The sequence below is a fragment of the Crassostrea angulata genome, chromosome 7 (assembly GCF_025612915.1).
Source record: "Crassostrea angulata isolate pt1a10 chromosome 7, ASM2561291v2, whole genome shotgun sequence".
NCBI classification, from domain to species: domain Eukaryota; kingdom Metazoa; phylum Mollusca; class Bivalvia; order Ostreida; family Ostreidae; genus Magallana; species Magallana angulata.
Window position 1 is genome coordinate 60,300,903 of NC_069117.1, and position 23,669 is coordinate 60,324,571.

The 23,669-nt window shown below is 32.7% G+C and overlaps 1 protein-coding gene and 1 pseudogene across 1 annotated transcript in view; both read right to left on the minus strand.

Annotated features, from left to right (window-relative positions):
- The window catches only part of LOC128156422 (uncharacterized), a 28,809-nt gene extending 15,384 nt beyond the window's left edge, over positions 1–13,425 (minus strand). Inside the window, exons 1-6 of the mRNA XM_052818572.1 lie at positions 13,341–13,425; positions 12,549–12,605; positions 12,073–12,126; positions 11,715–11,768; positions 11,366–11,419; positions 9,049–9,102 (exon numbers count right to left, since the gene is read on the minus strand). Coding sequence (XP_052674532.1) covers positions 9,049–9,102; positions 11,366–11,419; positions 11,715–11,768; positions 12,073–12,126; positions 12,549–12,605; positions 13,341–13,425 — 358 coding nt within the window. The remainder of the gene's footprint in view (positions 1–9,048; positions 9,103–11,365; positions 11,420–11,714; positions 11,769–12,072; positions 12,127–12,548; positions 12,606–13,340) is intronic.
- Positions 13,426–20,553: 7,128 nt separating this feature from the next.
- Positions 20,554–22,092, minus strand: LOC128155694 (uncharacterized; annotated as a pseudogene).
- Between the last annotated feature and the right edge of the window lie 1,577 nt (positions 22,093–23,669).

A 23,669-nucleotide genomic window follows, 5' to 3' on the forward strand; every position in this document is an offset into this window, starting at 1 on the left:
TACTTCATATTTCCTTATGATAATAATAATAACTAGACACGATCTCGTTGCGAGCAACGAGGAGGTCTTCCGTGCGATTTTTTGAAGGTTATATGACCTTGACATTGATATTTGACCCTTTATCTCCTTATCGGGGCAACAATAAAAAAAATTGATGGTTGAATTTTGTCAGGAACATCATTCTCAGCATTTTATTCTATATTGATTTTCAAAATGATGCTTTTTAAAATATTTGTACTGTTTGAGGTATGTTATCAACGTTTTGTACTTCTGGCCCCTTAAAACCCATTAAAAACCCCTTAATACGGAGCACATGATAAAATAATTATAATATATTGTTAAATAAATGTGAGATGAATATATTGCTTCCTAAACATATAACAAAATATTTTTCAGTAAAGTGCTATGGAAGAAAGACTTTAGAGCCCTTTTGGTCCCTAAATTGAAGGGCCAGCCCCTTTTTCTAGGCATCATACGAAAGTTCTTTTGATATTAAACATATTTTGTTCAACAAGTGTTTAGAAATTCTTTGCCGTTTTTGAGCTATCTGGGATAGGACGTTTTAGGGGCCGACCCCTAATCTCCTTAATGGGGCCAGATAACGAAACTTTTATGATTGAATATTGTTTAAAACACCATTCTAAGCATCTTTTATTCTATATTGCTTTTCAAAATATTTGTCCTTTTTGAGATATATTCGATCGAAGTTTTGGACTTCTGGCCCCTTAAAACCCCTAATTACGTAACGCATGATACAAATTTTATAATGTAAAGTTTTATTAGTGAAAGATGAACATTTTTGCTTCTTAAACATATTACAAAACATTTCTCAGTAAAGTGCTATGGAAGAAAGACTTTAGAGCCCTTTTGGCCCCTAAATTGAAGTGCTAGCCCCTTTTTCTTGGTATCATACGAAAGTTCTTTTGATATTAAACATATTTTGTTCAACAAGTGTTTAGAAATTCTTCGCCGTTTTTGAGCTATCTGGGATAGGACGTTTTAGGGGCCGACCCCTAATCTCATTAATGGGGCCAGATAACGAAACTTTTATGATTGAATATATTTTAAAACATCATTCTAAGCATCTTTTATTCTATATTGCTTTTCAAAATATTTGTCCTTTTTGAGATATATTCGATCGAAGTTTTGGACTTCTGGCCCCTTGAAACCCCTAATTACGTAACGCATAATAAAAATTTTAAAATGTATAGTTTTATTTGTGAAAGATGAACATTTTTGCTTCTTAAATATATTACAAAATATTTCTCAGTAAAGGGCTATGAAAGAAAGACTTTAGAGCCCTTTTGGCCCCTAAATTGAAGTGCTAGCCCCTTTTTCTTGGCATCATACGAAAGTTCTTTTGATATTAAACATATTTTGTTCAACAAGTGTTTAGAAATTCTTTGCTGTTTTAGAGCTATCTGGGATAGAACATTTTAGGGGCCGACCCCTAATCTCCTTATTGGGGCCAGATAACGAAACTTTTATGATTGAATATTGTTTAAAACATCATTCTAAGCATCTTTTATTCTTTATTGCTTTTCAAAATATTTGTCCTTTTTGAGATATATTCGATCGAAGTTTTGGACTTCTGGCCCCTTAAAACCCCTAATTACGTAACGCAGAATAAAAATTTTATAATGTATAGTTTTTTTTTAGTGAAAGATGAACATTTTTGCTTCTTTAACATATTACAAAATATTTCTCAGTAAAGGGATATGGAAGAAAGACTTTAGAGCCCTTTTGGCCCCTAAATTGAGGGATCAGCCCCTTTTTCTTGTTATCAAACGAAAGCTCTTGTAATTATAAATTTTATTTGCTCTATATGTTATAGTAAAATATTTTCAGGAAAGGAAATAAAGAACGAAAACCATTAAAAATTACGTCGTTTTTTCAAACTCGATTTTCGGGTCCAGGCGAGCTTCGACGCCTTTGAAGCCAAACAACCATAAATGCCTTTAAACACATCTACAATCTTTTGTCTACAATCCCTGAAAATTTAAATTCAATATCTTTTTTTGTTTAGGAGGAGATAGCAGGACAAAATGACCCTCTAAAAATCACTAAAACGTCAATATCTCCCGAACGGAAATGACGTCATTAAAATAAAAAATTATATGTAAGGTTTTTATCAATATCTACAAGATCTGAAATTTTCACGAAAATCGGTCAAGCCGTTTTCAAGAAATCGCTTGTACAAAAAAGCGTAAGAAAAAAAAAATAACTAGAGCAAAGCTCGTTGCAAAGCAACGAGTGGGTCTTCCGTTAATGTCGGAAGTAAAGCTGGAAGTTTCTGTAAGAAGCAGAACTCGTAAACCAATAACAAGAGTAACTAAAATATAAAATATGAAAAGAATCGAATTATTCCTGGTACGACTTAACAAAATACGAATGCTTTTAAGTACGACTTAACAAACACCTTTCCGATTTCAAGAACGACTTAACAAAAAATAAATCCGAATGTGTTCAAGTACGACTTAACAATTATTTTTGGTACGAGTTAATGTTGCTTTAAACATTACGCTATTTTTTAAACCAAGGACGCGGAATCAAAATTTCCGGAAAAATCAATTTTTAAACCCCGATATCTCTGTAATGCATCGTCCGATTTTAAAACGGGTTTCGGTTTTAAATAAAGCTGAATAAAAGCTTCTCTGCTGCTTTATGATTAATATCAAATTATTGGTCAGAAAATAGTTATTATGAAAAGATTTAGTAGCCCTTCTGGCCCCTTATTTGAGGGGTCAGCCCCTTTTTCTTGATATCAAATAAAAAGTCTCGCTACTATAAACATATTTTGTTCTACAAGTGTTCATGAATTGTAAACCGTTATCGAGATATCTAAACAACTGTATTTTAGGGGCCGACCCTTTAACTCTTTACCGGGGCCACTAACAAAAAAAATTAATGTATCATATTGTTAAGAACATTATTTTGAAGAACTTTTGTTCTACATTGCTTTTAAAAATATTTCTCCTATTTCAGTTATTAATGATCAGAGTTTTGAGTCCTGGCCCCTTGAAACCCCTAATTACGTAATATATGACTTAGGTGAGGTAATGTATAGATGAACAGCTGTACAATGAACATTTTTGCTTCTATAATTAATAACAAAATATTGTTCAGTAAAGAGTTATTGTAAGAAGACATTAGAGCCCTCTTGACCCCTAATTTGAGGGGCCAGCCCATTTTTCTTGACATCAAATGAAAGGTCTTGTAAATATAAACATATTTTGTTCAACAAGTGTTCACAAAATGTTTACCGTTCTGGAGATATCTGTACAAATGTGTTTCAGGGGCCGGCCCTTTAACTCCTAAATGGGGTCATAAACAAAAACATATAAGGTAACATATTGTACAAAACATTATTTTGAACAACTTTTGTTCTACATTTCTTTTCAAAATATTTCTCTTTTTTTTAGATATTAATGATCAAAGTTTTGAACTTCTGGCTCCTTGAAACCCCTAATTACGTAATATATGACTTAAGTATGGTACTGTATAGATAAACAGCTGTACAGTGAGCATTTTTGCTTCTATAATTGATAACAAATTATTGTTCACTAAAAAGTTATTGCTAAAAGACTTTAGAGCCCTCTTGGCCCCTAATTTGAGGGGCCAGCCCCTTTTTCTTGATATCAAATAAAAGCCCGTGCAAATTGAAACAGCTTTTGCATTACATGTTTTAACAAAATATTTATACGTCAAAAGATATTACGGAAAATGTGCGAAAATTTTGTGAAAAAATTTGGTGCTAATTTTCAGGTTCAGGCGAGCTTCTAGGCCTTGCGCATTTTTCGCAATTGGAAGCATGGAGGGAAATCTACAGACATTCATCTACAATCCCTACAAATTTCAAGCTTTTATCATGATTAGTTTCAGAGGAGATGCGTGGACAAAATGACCGTTAAAAATTTACAAAATCGTCCATATCTGAAACCGGAAGTGACGTAATCATTTGAAATTTTAAAAATTAGTAGCGACATTGATGTTTTATATCTCCTAAAAATTTGGTGTTAATCGGTTGAATAGTTTCTGAGCAATAACGCTCCAAAAAAGTCAGAAAAAGAAAAAAAAGTATAACTAGAGCAAAGCTCGTTGCAAAACAACGAGTGGGTCTTCCGTTAATGTCGGAAGTAAAGCTGGAAGTTCCTGTAAGAAGCAGAGCTCTTGAACCAATAACAAGAGTAACTAAAATAAAAAGATGAAAAAATCGAATTATTCCTGGTACGACTTAACAAAATCCGAAGATTTTAAGTACGACTTAACAAAACCCTTCTTGATTTCAAGAGCGACTTAACAAAAAAAATCCGAATGTGTTCAAGTACGACTTAACAATTATTTTTGGTACGAGTTAACTTTACTTTGAACATTACACTATTTTTTAAACCAAGGACGCGGAAACAAAATTTCCGGAAAAATCAATTTTTAAACCGCGATATCTCTTTAATGCATTGTCCGATTTTAAAACGGATTTCAGTGTTAGATTCAGCTTGATAAGCTCTATAAAACACATATTCATTTTTGATTTAATCAGAAAATTCATTTTTTCGAAAAATGTGTTTCACTTCCGGTTTCGACCGGAAGTGACGGATTTTTATTTCCAGCCTTATTGCACATGTAAATTGCCAAATTCATAACCACAGAAAATTTCAAGACTCTATCATAAAGCGTTTTTGAGAAATGTCGCGGACAAAATTACTTTTTTTAAAGTTTAAAAATGACGTAACGTCAAAACGGAAGTGACGTTGTTATGGAAACTTTAACATCTTTGAGGCATTATAATTGCACATAATCCCTGAAAGTTTCCTTTAAATAAGTTGAAAACTTTATGAGTTATGAAGCCGAAAAGGAGTCAGAAAAAAAAGAAAAAGAAAAAAAATAATAATAAAAAGAAACCGAAGAATAACAAGAGGGTCTTCCGTTGGAAACGGAAGACCCTAATAATAAAGAAAAAGAAACCGTAGAATAACAGAAGGGTTTTCCGTTGAAAACGGAAAACCCTAATAAAAGGGAAAAAGAAACAAAGCAATAACAATAAGGTCTTCCGTTGGAAACGGAAGACCTTAATAATAACTAGACACGATCTCGTTGCGAGCAACGAGGAGGTCTTCCGTCTGATTTTAGAATTTGAGATATATGGTCGATCTTGATTTTGCTATATTACAACTAAACATGATTTAGAATAGAAAAATATGGTAGACATTCTAAGGGCCAGATACTATTTTGTTTCAGGGAAAGAGCTTTGTTCAACAAGTGTTTAGAAATTCTTCACCGTTCTTGAGATATGGGTGATCAAAATTTTGGACTTTTGGCCTCTAAAAACCCCTAATTACGTAACACATGATATAATCGTAACATTGCTTGGATACATAACTGTAAAATAAACATATTTGCTTCTATAACCTTTAATAAAATATCCCTCAGTAAAGGGCTACAGTTAACAAGAGGCCCATGGGCCACATCGCTCACCTGAGGAACAATAGGTATGATAAATTCAGCTTAATGGAGTCATAATACAAACAAACTGGACAATGTACAATAATACATGTAGATCCTGTAAAAATAAAATCCATTTTTCCCCCTGGGTATTCTTATGTTTATAATCATTAGTCCCTTTTCTAACAGGATGATTTTATAGTCATATCACATGTTGAGTATTGCAGTTCTCAAATAGATCCTGAACAATTGTTTATATATTGGATATAAAGCTACATCAAACTCTGAACCTTCTTGTGAGGCAGAAGAATTGTCCTGACGCTAAAGTCTTAACAATTATAAAGAATCATCTGGCTGATTAGTTTCTGACAAGAAGATTTTTAAACATTTACTCTATATATTCCTATGTAAAACTTTAACACAACACCCCCCCCCCCCCTATTGTGGCCTCACCCTACCCCCAGGGACCATGATTTTCACAACTTTGAATCTACACTACCTGAGGATTCTTCCACACAAGTTTCACTTTTCCTGGCTGATTAGTTTCTGAGAAGAAGATTTTTAAAGATTTACTCTATATATTCCTATGTAAAAATTCGACACCCCATCGTGGCCACACCCTACATCCAGGTGTCATGAATTTCACAACTTTAAATCTACACTACCTGAGGATGCTTCCACACAAGTTTCAGCTTTCCTGGCTGATTAGTTTCATAGAAGAAGATTTTTAAAGATTAATTCTATATATCCCTATGTAAAACTTCGACCCCCCCCCACTGTGGCCCAATTCTACATCCAGGGGTCATGATTTTCACAACTTTGAATCTACACTACCTGAGGATGCTTCCACACAAGTTTCACTTTTCCTGGCTGACTAGTTTCTGAGAAGAAGATTTTTAAAGATTTACTCTATATATTCCTATGTAAAACTTCGACCCCCCATTGTGGCCCCACCCTACACCAAGGGGTCATGAATTTCACAACTTTGAATAAACACTACCTGAGGATGCTTCCACACAAGTTTCAGCTTTCCTGGTTTTTTGGTTCTTGAGAAGAAGATTTTTGAAAATTTCTCGAAATTTTACATTATTTTCTAATTATCTCCCCTTGAAAACGGGTGTGGCCCTTAATTTTCACAACTTTGAATCCCCTTTGCCTAAGAATGATTTGTGCCAAGTTTGGTTGAAATTGGCCCAGTAGTTCTTGAGAAGATGTTAAAAATGTGAAATGTTTACGGACAGACGGACAGACAGACGGACAGACGGACGACAGACAAAATGTGATCAGAATAGCTCACTTGAGCTTTCAGCTCTGGTGAGCTAAAAACTTTAGAGCCCTTTAGTCCCCTAATTTGATGGACAAGCCCCTTTTTCTTGATATAAAATGAAAGGTCTTGTAAATATAAACTTTTTTTTACATAACATGTGTTAACAAAATTTTTTCCGAAAAAAATAAACAAAGGAAACCATGAAAAATTACGACGTTGTTTTAGTCTCAATTTTCGGGACCAGGCGAGCTTTAACGCCTTTTGAGCATAACAAATTTGAATGCCAAATAGCACATCTACAATCTCTTGTCTACAATCCCTGAAAGTTTGAACTCAATATCCTTTACCGTTTAGGAGGAGATCCCTGGAAAAGCCAACCCTCTGAAAATCGCTAAAACGTCATTATCTCAAGAACGGAAGCGACGTCAGCAAAATAAAAAAAATACGTATTTAGTTCAAATGCATATCTATCAGATCTAAAAGTTTCATGAAAATCACTTGAGCCATCTCCGAGAAATCGCCTGCACAAAAATGCGTAAGAAAAAACCCCGAGAATAATAATAGGGAAAAAGAAACAAAGCAAAAACAATAAGGTCTTCTGTTGGAAACGGAAGACCTTAATAATAATAATGCCCTTTATTTATACAGGATAGCACAATTAGTTTACAAAACAAGTTCACATTGTGGTCCTGAAAACGAACTGACAGACAGCAACTATATACAGATCTTTATCAAAACCGTTGATATAATGTGATATTCGTTTGACAAGCCTCGTAAATATATGCAACATTTCAATTCGTTGGATAATTCAGATATAAATCACATGATATAGATACCCTCTATATATCACCATATTCGTTTCAACATATATGTCAATACAAATTTTATATACTTCATAATAATAATGAAAAACTATAATATTTGAAATACAAATTACGACCATTTCGTTTGTATTAATTTACAAAAAAGAAATAAATACATCTAATTCTTTAGAGTTTGATCCAGTTTACATTGCAAATTAGTTATAAAGAGTTTTACTTTGTATCAGATAAGTAATAAGTTATTGCCGGACTGTATAGTTTCCTGTTGTCCTTTTTCATATAAATTCCTTAAATTAACTGTATGGTACAAAAGGTAATTAACAGTAAAAGTTACAACATTTTGAGGGTAATCCTAAATTAGCTGTGAGTCTTAAACAGACTCTACATTCTATTATTAGACTTCGATCCTGAAAACCACGACATTCGTTTATGCCTGTAAAAGTAAAGCAATAACATAATTCTTTAAAAGAAATCTGAAAACTTATTTGATTAGATAAAAAAAAAAAGGTATAGCAAATTTTGAACAAAAACAAGAAACCCGTCTGCCACATCGCACTCCTGAGCAACAATAGCCATTATAAAATCAGCTTTATAGAGTTATAAAAAATATCGTCATAATGTAGGAGAATAGATCCTGCATAAAAATATTTCCATTTTTTCCTCCATATATTCTTGTGTTTATCATTGCGCCTCTTATGTATTACGATAATCTAATAGTCATATCACATATTGAGCATTGCAATTTTCAAGAAAAACCGAAAACAACTGATTATACATGGGATATAAACGTACTAACTTTGAACCCTTTTTGAGGCGAAAGAATTGTCCAGGTGCAAAAGTCAAACTAAAAAATGAATCAGCAATGTTAAAGTGCTTGCATTTATCAAGTAATACCTTATATCGTAGCATTTTATTTTTAGAATAATTCTAATTCTTTTACTTTGTAAACTTTGTGCCTTCAATGCCCCATACCCTACGGCTAACCCTGAAGATTTTCATAATTGAACCTACACTGTCTGATGTTGCTTTTACCAAAGCCACAACAGTTCTAGTCAAATTGATTTTAGAAGATTTAAAAATATATATATATATATATATTCCTATGTAAGAAAAACATTGTTACCTATTGTGACCCAACCTTACCCCTGGAGATCATGGTTTGAACAAACTTGACTCTACCTAACCTAAAGATGCTTCCACACAAGTTTCAGATTTCCTGGGCAAATGATTTTTGAGAAGAGTTTTTGAAAAATACCACCATATATTTAAAATTCTTATTATCTCCCCTTAAATTGTATGTGGTCCTTCATCAAACTCGAATTTCCATCACCCAATAATGATGTGTGCCAAGTTCGGTAGAAATTGGCCCAGTGGTTTTAAAAAAGAAGTCGAAAAGGTATTACCTTTACGGACAGACAGACGGACGCCGAACATAAAATGACCAGAAAAGTTCACTTGTGCTATCAGCTCAGGTAAGTTTAAAAAAGAAATAAATCATGACTTCAGTCAGATAAATCTTACCTCTGGATTGCCCATTTCCAAAAAGTGTTGGAAACATTAGGTCAGAACGGTAACCTGTTTAAATTGATGCAAAAAGATTCGTTATAGACGTAATGAATGTGATGTCCAAACAGATTAAATACATTTTTTAAGATAAAAAAAAAACCTAGATGCTGTCATTAGACAGTAATACCCGCACCAAGTGTTTGCCCCTAAATAACACTGTTTTGTACCAGTTTAATTAAAAATGAAGGCCACATGCAAGCTCCGCAAATACATTTAAAAATTATAATTTTAATAACTGAAGGATGAGATCCCTTCCCACATGATAATACACATGAGCAGCACTTTACATGTATGTCCAATTTGGGGTTGAACTGTTTGCAGTGAATTTTCAGTTAATCAATAATCTTAACATTTCATGTCAGAGAAAGTATAATGGTCTATATAATTATTACAAACAAAATTAAAAATTAAATTATGCCCCCTCCCCGTGGCGGTTGCCGGTTTTAGATTTGCTTCTGTTGCCTACATGTACATACTCGTGTTCACAGATTTAAAGAAGGGGTGGGAGTGAGGGGTCCAGACCCCCCCCCCCCCAATGAAAATTCATTTATATCAATTGTAAAATTACCAAAAATACACCTTGGACCCAAAAGCTCTTACAGACATGTAAACGCTCTAAGCCATTGCGCATCAATGTTAGGTAACATTATTTGGGAGGTAAATATTTAATTAATATCTAATATATATTATTTATCTCAATAGGAAGTATAAATCACAATATGCAGGTGTCCTGCACCACCTTAAAGCTGTTATTTACCTAACAAAATAGTGCAAGTGGATTTGAAGAATAGGTCATACAAATACATGCATGTTACAAATAACTGATCTTGTCTGAAGTTACGTACACAACACAGGTCTGCAGGTCTCATTAGCGGGTACTAGTTTTACCCAGCTCTTCGATTGTATACATACATGTCTGTGTTTTCCATATGCAGAAAAGGATTAGTTAAGATCAGCTAAAGGAATTCATTATTGTGTTTTAATTGGATGATCATTATGATGTTGACCAATATAGGTAAGCATAATACATGTAGTAGCAGTAGCACAATATAATGAGATGCCAGCATACATAAGTTCTACTTTCACTTTCTAAATGTGATCTCCCTTTGACAGTATACTGTATCATCATCTTTTAATATTTAATAAAGCTTATCACCGTTACCTATCCTATCGCATTTGTAAAGTTTCTGCCATTTTAGTTGCAAAAGTTATTTTTTTCATTTACAAGTCAGACTTGCACTATTGAGATGACCCCATATTGACCCTGTATAAACAACTTCTTATTAAATTTGTGTATTTCATGTAAGTAAGACTAGTGTAGACACAATTCATTTTTATATGAGTTATAATAGGAAGGAAGGAGTATTTCTTTCTTAATGTATTATAATGCATAAAATACAATGTAGGTCATGACCTTATGGGACTGTTCTGACCCCACGAAAAATTGAATTAAGCAATTTCCAAAATGTTAATGTGCATCAGGAGAGAAAAAGCAATCAAGAAATTATTTAAAATTTGCTACTGTACACATGTAGCAAATATAGTAGGGGTAGAATTTTTCAATATATGGCTTATTAAGCGACTGATTGATGAAAATTTAGGTGCCTGTGCTTAGACAGATAAATGCAGTGGTATAACTTTGATTTTATCAAAATAATACGAGTCTACGACCCTACCTAAGATTTCTTTCACCCTATAGTCGATCTCAACTTAAAAGCTCGGGCATGCAGTTCTCAATTTTAGACACGCAGGCTTAAACAACACATGACACAAAAATGTTTTGATAAATCCACTCGCCATGCTATGTAGAGGAACGTGACATTTACATAAGAAAGAGTTAAACTGTCTTTGATAACTAAGTGCTGTTTAGGGTTTGTTCTAAAGAAGGTAAGCTATTTTTAAAAAGCTGAACTTGTTCTCTAAATATACTTGTTGTTAGGCATCTTCCCCATTGTACTTTTTTCGATTAATTTTCCCGCGTAAATGTGAAAATGTAAAACGAGTCACGTGATTGAAGTCTATAGTTCTAAATGTGACAAGTAGCAAATAATAGACGGCAACATGGCAACATGGCGGCCGGAAAGTTTTTTTTTTCAGTTTGGGTCCTCAAAATAAAATACTTATTAGGTTCGTTACTGACTGTAACAAGAAGTATGTTAGATATTAATCACATAGGAGGTTCGGCTCTACCTGGCCTTATATGAATTTTAACGACCCGCCATTGGTCAATAGACAGTCAATAACAAACCTCATAACAAAATGTGTCTCTTACTTGGCTGTACAGGTGAGGGCGAGTCAAAATACGGCCACTGCTGCCATGCACCTCCTGTAAATAAGTTAAGGGGAAACATTTATTAATACAAAAAACTTAATAATTAAATAGAAAAACTATGTAAAAAATGTTTAAGAGAAGCTAATATTTATATTGTAAACATTGCAAAAACTATTTCTTAAAAATTATGAATTTGTCAAAAAATAATCAAAATAATGCACATTTCTCTTGAAATCAATAAATTGTATGTAAAACGACTGAATTATGGATTTTAACTATTGCAAAGTAATGCATCTGCTTGATGAAAAACTTGAATGAATACAAAGTGTTTTAAATTACAATATTTTACCTGAGGAAATGGAAGCGGATGAGTCCGAAAAAGGTTCCTGCTGCCAAATATTTCCTGTAATTACAATGTATCATGGAGGATTCTTAAGTTGTTGCATAATATTTACTATATACAATTTGTTCAATAACCCCCTTTATTTAAAATTAAATAAGCTGAATAAACTTGGTTTTGCATTATAATGTGTTGCTCTCTCTATTGTTTGAATTCGGCGTTTTTCCGTCACTTTATTTTAGCCTTAGCAATTCGATTTTTTATTAATTTTGTAAAGTGTTTAAACCCTTACAAAATTATTTTGGCCTTAAAGCTAATATCGCCATAATGACACAGACCACAATCGGTCGATTGTGAAATGTGTTACCTGAAACGAAGGAACGGGGCTGGTCCCAGGACGGCTGATCCTGCCACACGTTACCTGTTAATTGCACTATTATAGGATTACTGTTTGATAATGTGAAAAAAATGAAATAAAAATTAAATTAAACACTCGTTCATTTTGTTATATATATGATTTCGGAAACTGCATCAACGTAATAACTAAATAAATGTTAAACGTTTCTAGATAAAGATTCTAAACACGATACATATTGTTTTTTTTTTCCTGGGGACGCTTGTTTGTATATATTTATCTTTTACTTTTGCAATCATTTATGGCAATATTATTCAGCAATTTGTTATTTTCAATTCTCCTCTAAAATTCAAGAGTCATGCAAGCCTTCCGAAAAGGTTTTGCATACGAGGCCAAACTATTCTTTTATATTTCTTAACAATGTGAAGTTTAAGCATATTGCTTTTAATCTATGACACTGATTGACATTAAATATTTAGAGTACTAACCCGAAGATAATGAAAACAAGTTATCGGAGGATGGGCGATACTGCTGCCAGACATTCTCTGTAAATATAAATGCACAGTTATGCACAGATACAGATGAATGCCGAGTACATGTTTTTTCTAAAATATAAAATGCTGAAAACATGCTATTATAAAATGTTTATTATTAAAAAATCAGATTGATAAAGAGAGTATAACTTATTTTAGAAGGGGAGAATATAATAGCATGTTGTCAACATTTTATATTTAGATGACAATCAACTTATAGTGGGTTTTAAAGTAGGTGTTGAAATTAAAACATTTTTTTTACCAAGTTGAAGAACAGAAATCTTTATTAGACACAGTTACAAGTTTTCAATATGCACATCATGTAACATCCTGGAAACATTCGATAAACAAGCATAGTGTTTTACGGAGAAAAAAAAAGATTTCTTAAGAAATGTCGAAGTTTTTTTAAAGATCATAACTTATAACAAATATGCATAATCCATTTACTCATACAAAATAGCATATTAACAAAGACACTACACACTTACTAATATAAATATTATACCGGTTACATTAAAAAAAAATTACATTGCAAGAAATTTGATAAAATATGGGCTTTGTGGTGAAATTATGTTCAAGAGTAGATCTACATGTAATTCGTTTCAATTCTGTTAACTGCTGGATTTATCAACTATATTTATCAAACATTAAAGTATTGCAATTAATTATAAGTTAGATAGATTAATTAAATCTAGGAATCGATCTTTGGTTCATTGACCAATCGATCGATGTTAGTTTGGTACTGACCTCTGTGATGGATTGGAAGTACAGTCCCAACCATTGGTACTAAAATATACCAAAGAAGACATGCACTTCGCAAGGACCACTGCATCTTAACCAGCATAATCCAAACAAAACAACTGCGTAGAGTATCTCAGGTAACTTGTTTATTTCATCCAAAAAATGAACCCAGAATAAGTTGTTTATTGCTGTTTAACTTCTTCCAAAAAATGAATTTTAAAATGAGCTATTTAACTTTATTTCAGGATAAAAAAAAATATTTATCATCATTTGTCATGAATGAATAAATACATGAAATGTGAATCTCATTGCATGTACCTGTGTGCTCCTAATGTCGTTCTTTACCAGGTACCTTTGATTATGATAAAATGCCTTGACCATAAGTATTTAATCTTTACTTTAAATGCTATTCCATGTTAATTAATCTCAGAAAACAGAGTGGTTATTTGAAGATACTTTATAACATACATATTAATATAGGTTCCTTAAAATGCAAATTAGAGGCACAGATTAAACAACACGTACATACTACGTTTCTTAACCTTGCACTCAAGTAAAGACAAATATTTCGGGGTTTTTTAAGCGATGTTTACGCTGTGTGATTCGTTATTCTACAGGTAAACATACATTCTGGCCACTTTATCTCCATCTCTATTTCTAGGATTAAAATGACAAAAGTGTGTTAAAGACAGAGATACATCAAAATACTAAATTTGTTTCATTTGTTGGGGTCATCGACCATATCAACAACTGCAATCTAAAAAACAAAAATAAGAAAAGTTTAAACAATTTAATATGTTTCCTTTAAACAAGCATGCGGTGCAGGTATAAGTGTATGGGGGTTCGTGGGCTTTGCAAGAGTTTTTTTCTGCAATGATCAATTTTTTTTTCATTTTATAGCTAGGATTATGATAATGGCGTTATTGAGTGAATTCGGTTATGGTATTCCCTTCTCGTGATTTCATTGCACAGATGATCATTATATAAAATTTTAAATGAATATGATTTTATTTTTTTAATAATCACAGAAAGATTATTATTTTATAATTTCACAATATTCATAAAAAAATCCATTTGAATATGAAAAACAAACAAGTTTTTGGGGACCTATTTTTCGTGTGGAAGAAACAAGCAATTTTATAAATTTTCAATATACTTATCTATATATTATACTTTATTCATTATTCCAATCAAATTAAAATTAGAACATCCATCCGCGCTTCCCGGTTTTCGATATGTCCGTCCACGCGACATATCGAAAACCGGGGAGCGGATGGAAGTTTTAATTTTAATTAGACTGTCATTATTTATATTTTTAAGATTTTGATAGGTTTGTAACATATTCCATGGGTTCTGTGGGAACAAAATTAAATCTTGAGAGAGCGACAGACATTGAGCATAAAATCATGCAAATATATAAAAAATGTCTGAATTTTTTAAGTGAAATTTTGCAAGAATTTTACCTTTGAAGCCATATGTATCTAAAATTTGACATCACTAACCTACATGTTTTATTATGTCAAAATGATACTGAATACATATCTAGCCAAACTGGATTACTTTTATAAAACTCTTGATATTCAAAATGCTATTATTTCAAATCAAATTATAAATATTATAGAAATTGTCTATTTTAAGTGCAAAAAGGTCGCACAAAAAATTATGCAGCTTTGTACAATTTTTTCCTAATCCCTCCATTCGGTGTGACCTTGTGGATAATTAAAAACAATATTTGAAGACATAAATTTGCTTAATCAAAACTACTGATAACAAATCCTATTTAGGCTAAAACTGCATTTTAGGCGCAAAAAGGTCAAATCAAATTGGTCATAACTCAGAGGTATAAACACTGACCTCCCATTACCTTTATATTTTTAGCTCACCTGAGCTGAAAGCTCAAGTGAGCTTTTCTGATCAAAATTTGTCCGTTGTCTGTCGTCGTTGGCGTTGGTGTTGGCGTTGGCGGCGTTTTCGTTGTAAGCTTTTCACATTTTTTTCTTCTTCTCCAGAACCACTGGGCAGATTCCAACCAAATTTGGCACAAAGCATCACTGGGTGAAGGGGATTCAAATTTGTTCAAATGAAGGGCCACGCCTTTTTTAAAAGGGAGATAATTGAGAATTATTGAAAATTGTTGGTATTTTTTAAAAATCTTCTTCTCAAAAACTTTTCGGCAGGAAAAACTTAAACTTGTATTGAGGCATCCTCAGGTAGTGTAGATTCAAGTTTGTTCAAATCATGGTCCTCATGGATAGGGTGGGGCCACAATAGGTGGATCAAGTTTACCATAGGAATATATAGAGAAAATCTTTAAAAATCTTCTTCTCAAAAACTATTAAGCCAGGAAAGCTCAAATTAAAATGGAGGCATCCTCAGGTATTGTAGAATCAAGTTTGTTCAAATCATGGTCCCCTGGTAGGGTGGGGCCACAATAGGGGGGGGTCAAGTTTTTCATAGGAATATGTAAAGAAAATCTTTAAAAGTCTTCTTCTCAAAAACTATCAGGCCAGAAAAGCTCAAATTTGAGTGGAAGCATCCTCAGATAGTGTAGATTCAAGTTTGTTCAAATCATAGGCCCTGGGGGTAGGGTGGGGCCACAATAGGGGAATGGATTTTTACATAGGAATATATAGAGAAAATATTTAAAATTCTTTTTCTCAAAAACTATCAGGCCAGAAAACCTCAAATTTGAGTGGAAGCATTCTCAGATAGTGTAGATTCAAGTTCAAATCATGGTCAATGGGGGTAGGGTGGGGCCAGAGTTGGGGAATAAATTTTTATACAATAATATATACTAGTAAATAAAATCTTTAAAAAAAAATTACAAAAAAAAATAATAGGCCAGGATAGCTCAAATTGACGTGTTAGCATCCTTAGATAGTGTAGATTTAAGTTTGTTCAAATCATGGTCAATGGGGGTAGGGCAGGGCCACAATGGGGGAAACATTTTTATATATACTAGAGAAAATCTTTTAAAATCTTTTTCTCAAAACTATTATGCCAGGAAAGCCCAAATTTGAGTGGAAGCATCCCCAGATTGTATAGATTCAAGTTTGTTTAAATCATAGTCCCGGGGTACGGTGAGGCCACAATGGGGGTGAATTTTTACAGAGGAATATATAGAGAAAAACTTTAAAAAATCTTCTTTTTAAAAACTAATTGGCCAGAAAAGCTTAAACTTGTGTAGAGGCATCCTCGGGTAGTGTAAATTCAAGTTTGCAAAATCATGGTCCCTGGGGACTTTAAATTTAAGTTTGATGAAACCATGATTCCCTAAAGAAAAGTGGGGCCACAAAATGGGGGGGGGGGATATAAAGGATCAGAGAAAAATCTTCTTAGAGGTACAACAACAAAAGGGGCTTGGTATTTACCAAAAATAGAGGTGAATAAAAATTGGCAGATTTTCAATATTTTTTTGGCAAGATCTTCTGTACTTAGTTGTCAAGATATTTTGATTTTGATACTGTAATGTTAATTTGATCAGAGTTAAGGCAATATAGTTGCTCAGGTGAGCGATGTGGCCCCTGGGTCTCTTGTTTAAGGATGTTTTGTCTACAGAATTCAATGATATACTCCTCAAAGAGTTCTTGATACAAAAACATTGAGTAGTGGGATACCTTAAGACCCTGAGAACAAGATACACTATATCTGAGCTGCCATGGGAGAACCACAAGTACGGAACGAAATGATCCTATACAAGCTAGCCTACACAGTCTACTTGTAATTGATACATTGATATTTACATTGTTCAGTGTACTTGTCTGTGATAACACTGCACGAATCAATTTTATATTGTAAAGTACAATAATTCAAGTTCAAGTTCAGGTTCAACATAAGGACATGATAAGAACATACATCATAGACTGACAGAAGATAGTATATTTTAAATTATTTCATAGTACAGAAGGTACATCTGCGTTTACATTTATTACGGGCCGCCAGGAGGCGGTTCGTTATTTGATACACATTTAAATATTGTAATTGCGTTTCTGCGGGATAGTTTTTTTTTTTAAATTAATTAATAGTATGCTCATTTTTATCAATTAAAGGTAAATTTGTATGTAGAAATATGTTTTATGCCTTTTAAAAATATTTCATATTTTTGTTTTGCTCGTAAATGTAAAGTTGGTCATTAGATATTAATATAGATATTTCTTGTATTTTTTATGTAAATTTATGCTCCCCAGTAAAGGGTGCATGAAACAAAGAAGCAACTCGTAATGAATATGGGTGTCCGATAGAATAATCAAAGTTACGATAATCTGGGAATGTTGACGTGTTTTTCATATATAATCTATAGAAAAAAAATCAAACTGTTTCAAAAAAGTATTAGCGGTCGATTCAAAGCTTTGCAAAAATTAATTTTCCTAAAGATATAAATGCCACGATGAGCACACCGCCGTCAAAATACATCCTGTATATCCAGGACACGCCTTTTTATGGAGTTCAATGGAAATGATGTAAACATATTTTTCTTATCTAATAATATTAGATTCTTGGATATTTTTAATCACGGTAGGATTTTGAAGGTGTTGTCAAATAAAAATACTCTAATATGCATTAACTCTCTTCATAAATCAGGCACGTAGCACCCGGGTTGTGTGGGTGTGTAGGGGTGTTATTTTTTTTTTATAGCAGCAAACATTTGCTTACCGACCCCCCCCCCCCCCCCCCTCCCCCGGATTAGGATTTGTACGATTTTGAGAGGTTGCTCTTGTTTTCGCTTGTCATGTTTTTTTTTAGATGAGTTTGCCCCCCCCCCCTCCCCTTTTTCAAATACGATGCTAAGTCCTTTATTAAATCGCAGATGTTTCAGAGGCGGATCCAGCAATTTGCAAAAGGAGGGGTCCAATTGATGAAAATCAATAGGTGCAAAATTCATTATTTGTAAATAAACAAGGCCTTTTGAATGTTTTCCGTGCGTAAATTCAATAACATATATCTCGTCAATGTCTTTTTCATATCTATTTTAATATCAGAGTGCACAGCGCTATTGAGCGTTTTAGATTAGGTAAGGAGGTTTTGCATAATTTCGACATTCTTTCCTTAAAAAATAATCCAAGTCTACAGCAATGAGAACGTGAGTCTAAGCTTAACAGAAAGAAACACTAAGAAACAAAAAAATAATTCAGACTAATTACGTCAAGCTATTATGAATTTTTTCGTAATTTTTTTTATGTCTTAATCAAAGTACTGAAGTACTGACGGGGGTTGATTTTATCGATTGTTATTTATTTTAAAATCAACGATATGTTATTTTGCATGGCAAGTAAATTCCTATAAGTATTTGAATTACGCACATTTATATAATATGAATCCTACAGGAATTTCGTGAAAATCCAATATCAATCATGTTGTGTAATATTCAAAGAATTATTCCATCAAACTACGAATTAGTAATCGAAATGCTTTTGAGAAATTGTATGGATCCAAACAAAATTGAACTCTACTCTCGTTCAACTGTATCCGTTAATCTCCGACAAGCAAGAGAGACTTTATGCTTGTCGGAGATTTACGGAGACAGCCGAGCGTCTGGTTGAACGAGACTATATTGAACTCTGGCGTAGGAATACATAAAATGTACGACTTCAAAAAATATATAAATTGTTTGTACCATTTAAAATCTGACTATTTACAAGCTATCTATAAATGAGTTTCCTTGAAGAACAATGCTTAAGAACTCATTGCATCGAATTTATTGATTAGAACTAAATATTGTCAGCGGTGTTGATTTGTGCTTAGATCCAAACATTGTTTCACTTTCGGTTTGCCTGAGTAACTGCATAGGAGAGTTGATTAAAATCAACTCCCAAAAAAAGGTCTAAATGATAGGATATGGCAAAGAAATGGGGATAGTTTATCTGCTGAATAGATGGAACATGTGTAATGCAGTTGTACAAGCAATATAGTAGTCCCAGGGAACTTGATGTGATCTCTGTCCCCATAAAGGGTGCGCCACATTGTCCAGCACTAGTACAGATGCGATCATATTCAGGGAAGTTTTGAAAAGTTGTGCATTTTCATAATAGTCTACATATTAACCCCTTACACGGTATTTTTGTAACATAATTTCCGACTCTTACATGAAACAAAACAAAAAAGGCTTTCTTTTGTGTTTCATGTGGGTTCCAGAAAAAAAGCATAACCCGCATAAGCGGGTCATGTAACTTTGTACATGCATTTTAATTTTCGTATGAAACGAAGTAAAACTTTTCTATTATAATTACTTACATTTAAAAGTAAAACGAATGCGTGTACTCGTACATGTACATGTACTTGAAAGTCGCTTTACTCGATGGCTTGTCAGTTCAAAGCTGTATGAACTATAATCGATTTTTAAAAAAGAAATACATGTATAGAAGAAAATACATTGTAAATGTTATTATAAATCTGTGTTTTTTAGCGATACTGCTTAAAAGTCTTTGTAATTTTATTTTTTAATTTTCCACATGTTTATTTACTCATTGAAGTGAACACCGGGTGCTGAAGGGGAGTACTATTTTCGATAAAAAAAAATCATTAGGGTTTTTTTCACATAAGAAATATATGTAAATTACGGTATGTTGTAAGAAATTCTTTAAATAAGCAATTTTAAAAGCATTTCTTTGCGATATCATTACAGTATTTATATTACAGATGGGAAAATTTTCCTTTAAATAGGCATTACAAGTTAAAAAAAATCATATGGCCCAGAGAAAGGGTGTTCTAACCCATGGAACCCCCCCCCCCCCCCGGATCCGCCAATGTGTTTGGACAACAATTTTACTCTAAAGAAGTACTCTCAAAAATAGCAAAACGCAAATCGTAAATATGAAACAGCTAGGCCATGACGTCATCGGCGCTTCTCGCCTGCGGCCGACGTTACGGTTACTTTTGGTTAATGATTATCCAATGTCGTGGGATCTTTATCATCTCAGTTGATTTGTTTAAAATTGCAATTATCATGACGCCCTGCATAGATCCTCGGGAAATGGATGAAAGTTTGAGGTACACTTGTCCTATAATTGTGGCGACTGGCGAAGACCCGGGGAGGGGAATATCATCAGATATTAGTGGAACCAGCATATATCGAACATCTGCAAGAATTTAGAAAGCTAACAACAAGCTTTCTAAGACGTAACCTCAACATCAGAAATGCAAATATGAAAGAGAAAGACTTGTAAGACACTTGAAAGTCCAACGCTAGATTATGCCAGCACCACATGGGTCATGATACAAATACAAATACAAATATTTTATTGGCACAAACACAATTACAATAATTGGCAAAGGCCCAATGAATATATAAGAACATCATTGTATGTTTACAATAGTTGCATGTACAGTATATATATTTTTACTGATCTATATAGATCAGTTTAACATTTCCTTAGACTAATTGACATCTGTGTTCAAAGCAGTCATTAATGAATTTAACAGTAATATTTAAAATAGTATGTATTTCACTATTTAAACATACATGTAAAATGTATCTTTCTTTGTCCAAGTTATTGGCAATATTTATTTTACTTATCTTATAAAAATTACTAAAATAGCTGTTCCTTAGATGAGAATAGGCTTTACATTGAAAAAGAAAATGAGTTTCATCTTCAATTGCACCAGTTTTACAAGCATTACAATATCTTTCATTCCTAATTGTGGCATTATATCTACCACTTTCTATTGCAAGTTTATGTGCACTTAATCTTATTCTACTAATAGAGGATCTCTCAGATCTTTTCCTGAGTATATCAACATAAGGACTTCTTTTTCTCATATATAATTTTTGAAAAAATGAAAGTTTTTCTGAACTAAAAATTTTTGATGATTGCTCTTGGATACATTGGTCAATGATTCTTTGCTTTATGTTTGGTAAAAAGTGTTGGATTGTGCTTTTATAATTACTAATGTTTGAGAATCCCAAATTGTCTAGGATGCCATAAATTTTCTTAGTCCAGGAATTGGAATTGATCGTTCCCTGATATAATTTAAATGCCAAAGAATTAGATGTTATCAAGTGATTCCAATATTTAATGCTTGAGAATGAGATTTTAGACCAAAGTGGTAACCTGTTTAATTCTGCCAAACAACCAGCATTAGATGCTTTGCAATGTAATCCAAGTATATCTTTAAGAAATTTTACATGAAATTTTTCGATAACTGAAATATCTTTCAATGAGAGATCCACTCCCCATATTTCACAACAATAAAGAAGTACAGGAAGTACAATAGAATCAAAAAGTTTTTCTAAGAGCTTACATGGATTATCAATACCAATTATTTTTTTCATTTTAAAATATGCTTTTCTGGCCTTTTCAACAAGCACAGATGTTGCTTAATTAAACTTCCCATTACGTTTCAATACAATACCCAAATAACAGTATTTTGATACAACTTGCATAGTATTTCCATTGAAAGTGAAATTGATGCTTTGATGTTTACTATTTGAGTTAAAAACCATGATTTTAGATTTATCAACATTGACTTGTAATTTCCAATTTGAACAATAGTTGTAAAGAATATCTAAACTAGTTTGTAAACCACTTTTGCTCTCTGATAAAATAACAATATCATCAGCATAAAGCAGACAGTTTACATTGAGATTATTTACATGTACAGGTTCACATTTTACATTTTGTTTCAAGTCACTGACAATACCATCAATAAATATATTGAAAAGTGTAGGGCTAAGAACATCCCCTTGTTTGACACCACATTCAGAGTTAAATATTTTACCTAACCCATCAGAAAATTTTATCCTACTGGTTGTGTTACTGTACATGGAAAAAAGAATATTAAATAATCTTTGAGAAATATTAGAGTTAAGGAGCTTATAAAATAAACCTTCTCTCCATACAGTGTCAAATGCTTTTCTAAGGTCAATGAAAGCAGCATATACTTTTTTACTTTTATAATGGTCAATGATAGTTTTTATAGAGAACAAGTGGTCTGATGTTCTACAGTTTTCTTTGAAGCCAATTTGATTTTCACTTATAGGTGACATGGACTTTACAAATTCAAGTAACCTAGTATGTATTATTCTATTGAAAAGTTTTCCAAGATTTGAGGTAATTGATATACCTCTGTAATTGCTAGGGTCAAGCCTATTTCCAGATTTATATAACAAAACTAAATAACTCTCATTCCAGCTTTGAGGAAATGTACCAGAATTTAGTATAAAATTAAACAATTTTCCCAAAGAATTTAACATCAAATAACCTCCATGTTTTAACATCTCATTTGCTATCATATCTGTAGATGAGCTTTTCCCATTTTTCAGAGATTTTAATGCAGTTTTAATTTCATTTATGGTGATTTCTGGTTCAAGGAAATTGCTATGGTGTAGTTTATTTTTCATAGCATGAAATTTTTTTAATATATCTTTATGAAACTCATTAAGATTGTTGTCAGCTTTATTGAGGTTTGTAAAAAATTGGTAAAATTCTTCAGAATTAACTTCATGAGACGAAACCTGTCTTGTGGTAGATTTATCCAGTTTGTTCAATAATTCCCAAAATGATTTAGGATTATTGTTAATCATTACAAATTGTGTTTCTATAATTTTGTTCCTCAAATTTACATAGTCTTCTGTATTTTGCTTTATATGTATAAAACATTTTCCTGTATTCACCATTGAATGGGTGTTTGTTTACAAGTTTCTCATAATTTTTAACTGTATTCCTAAGATCAGAGCATGACTGTGAGAACCATGGTTTTTTCCTTGTTTTATGTTTGCCTCTTGATGTTTTCATAATAAATTTGGTTGATATTCCTGCACATTCAACAAGTATTGAGCTAAAGGCTTTTGAGATTGATTCACAATCAAGAAATTCATTATTCATAAATTCAGAAAATTTAATTTGAAATAAACTGCTTTGAATATTATTAGTGTATGATTCTATTGCATCATTGTTCCACAGAAATTTTCCGGGAATAGGTTGTAAATTATTTAATCTATCAGAGCAAGGTTCTGAGCAAAAACTGTCAAATATTGCACAACATATAGGCCGATGGTCTGAGAAGGATGTAAAATCTAAAACTTCAAAGTAACCTACTGAATTCAGAATATCCTTAGATACAAGACAATAATCAACAAGACTACAGCCGTTATATGTTATACAAGTTGGCTGACCAGTTAGGTCACCTGTTGTTCTACCATTTAAAATTCGTAAACCAGATTCCTTACAAAGGTTCAAAAGGCATTTGCCACTATTGTTAATATGTTTGTGGTCAAGATTATTTCTTGACATAATTCTATCTGGTTGATATAGAACATCATCAGAACTTGTGTGTTCAAAATCAAACATAACAAAATCAGGTTGGGTATTGGTGTACGCATTGAAGTCACCTTGTATG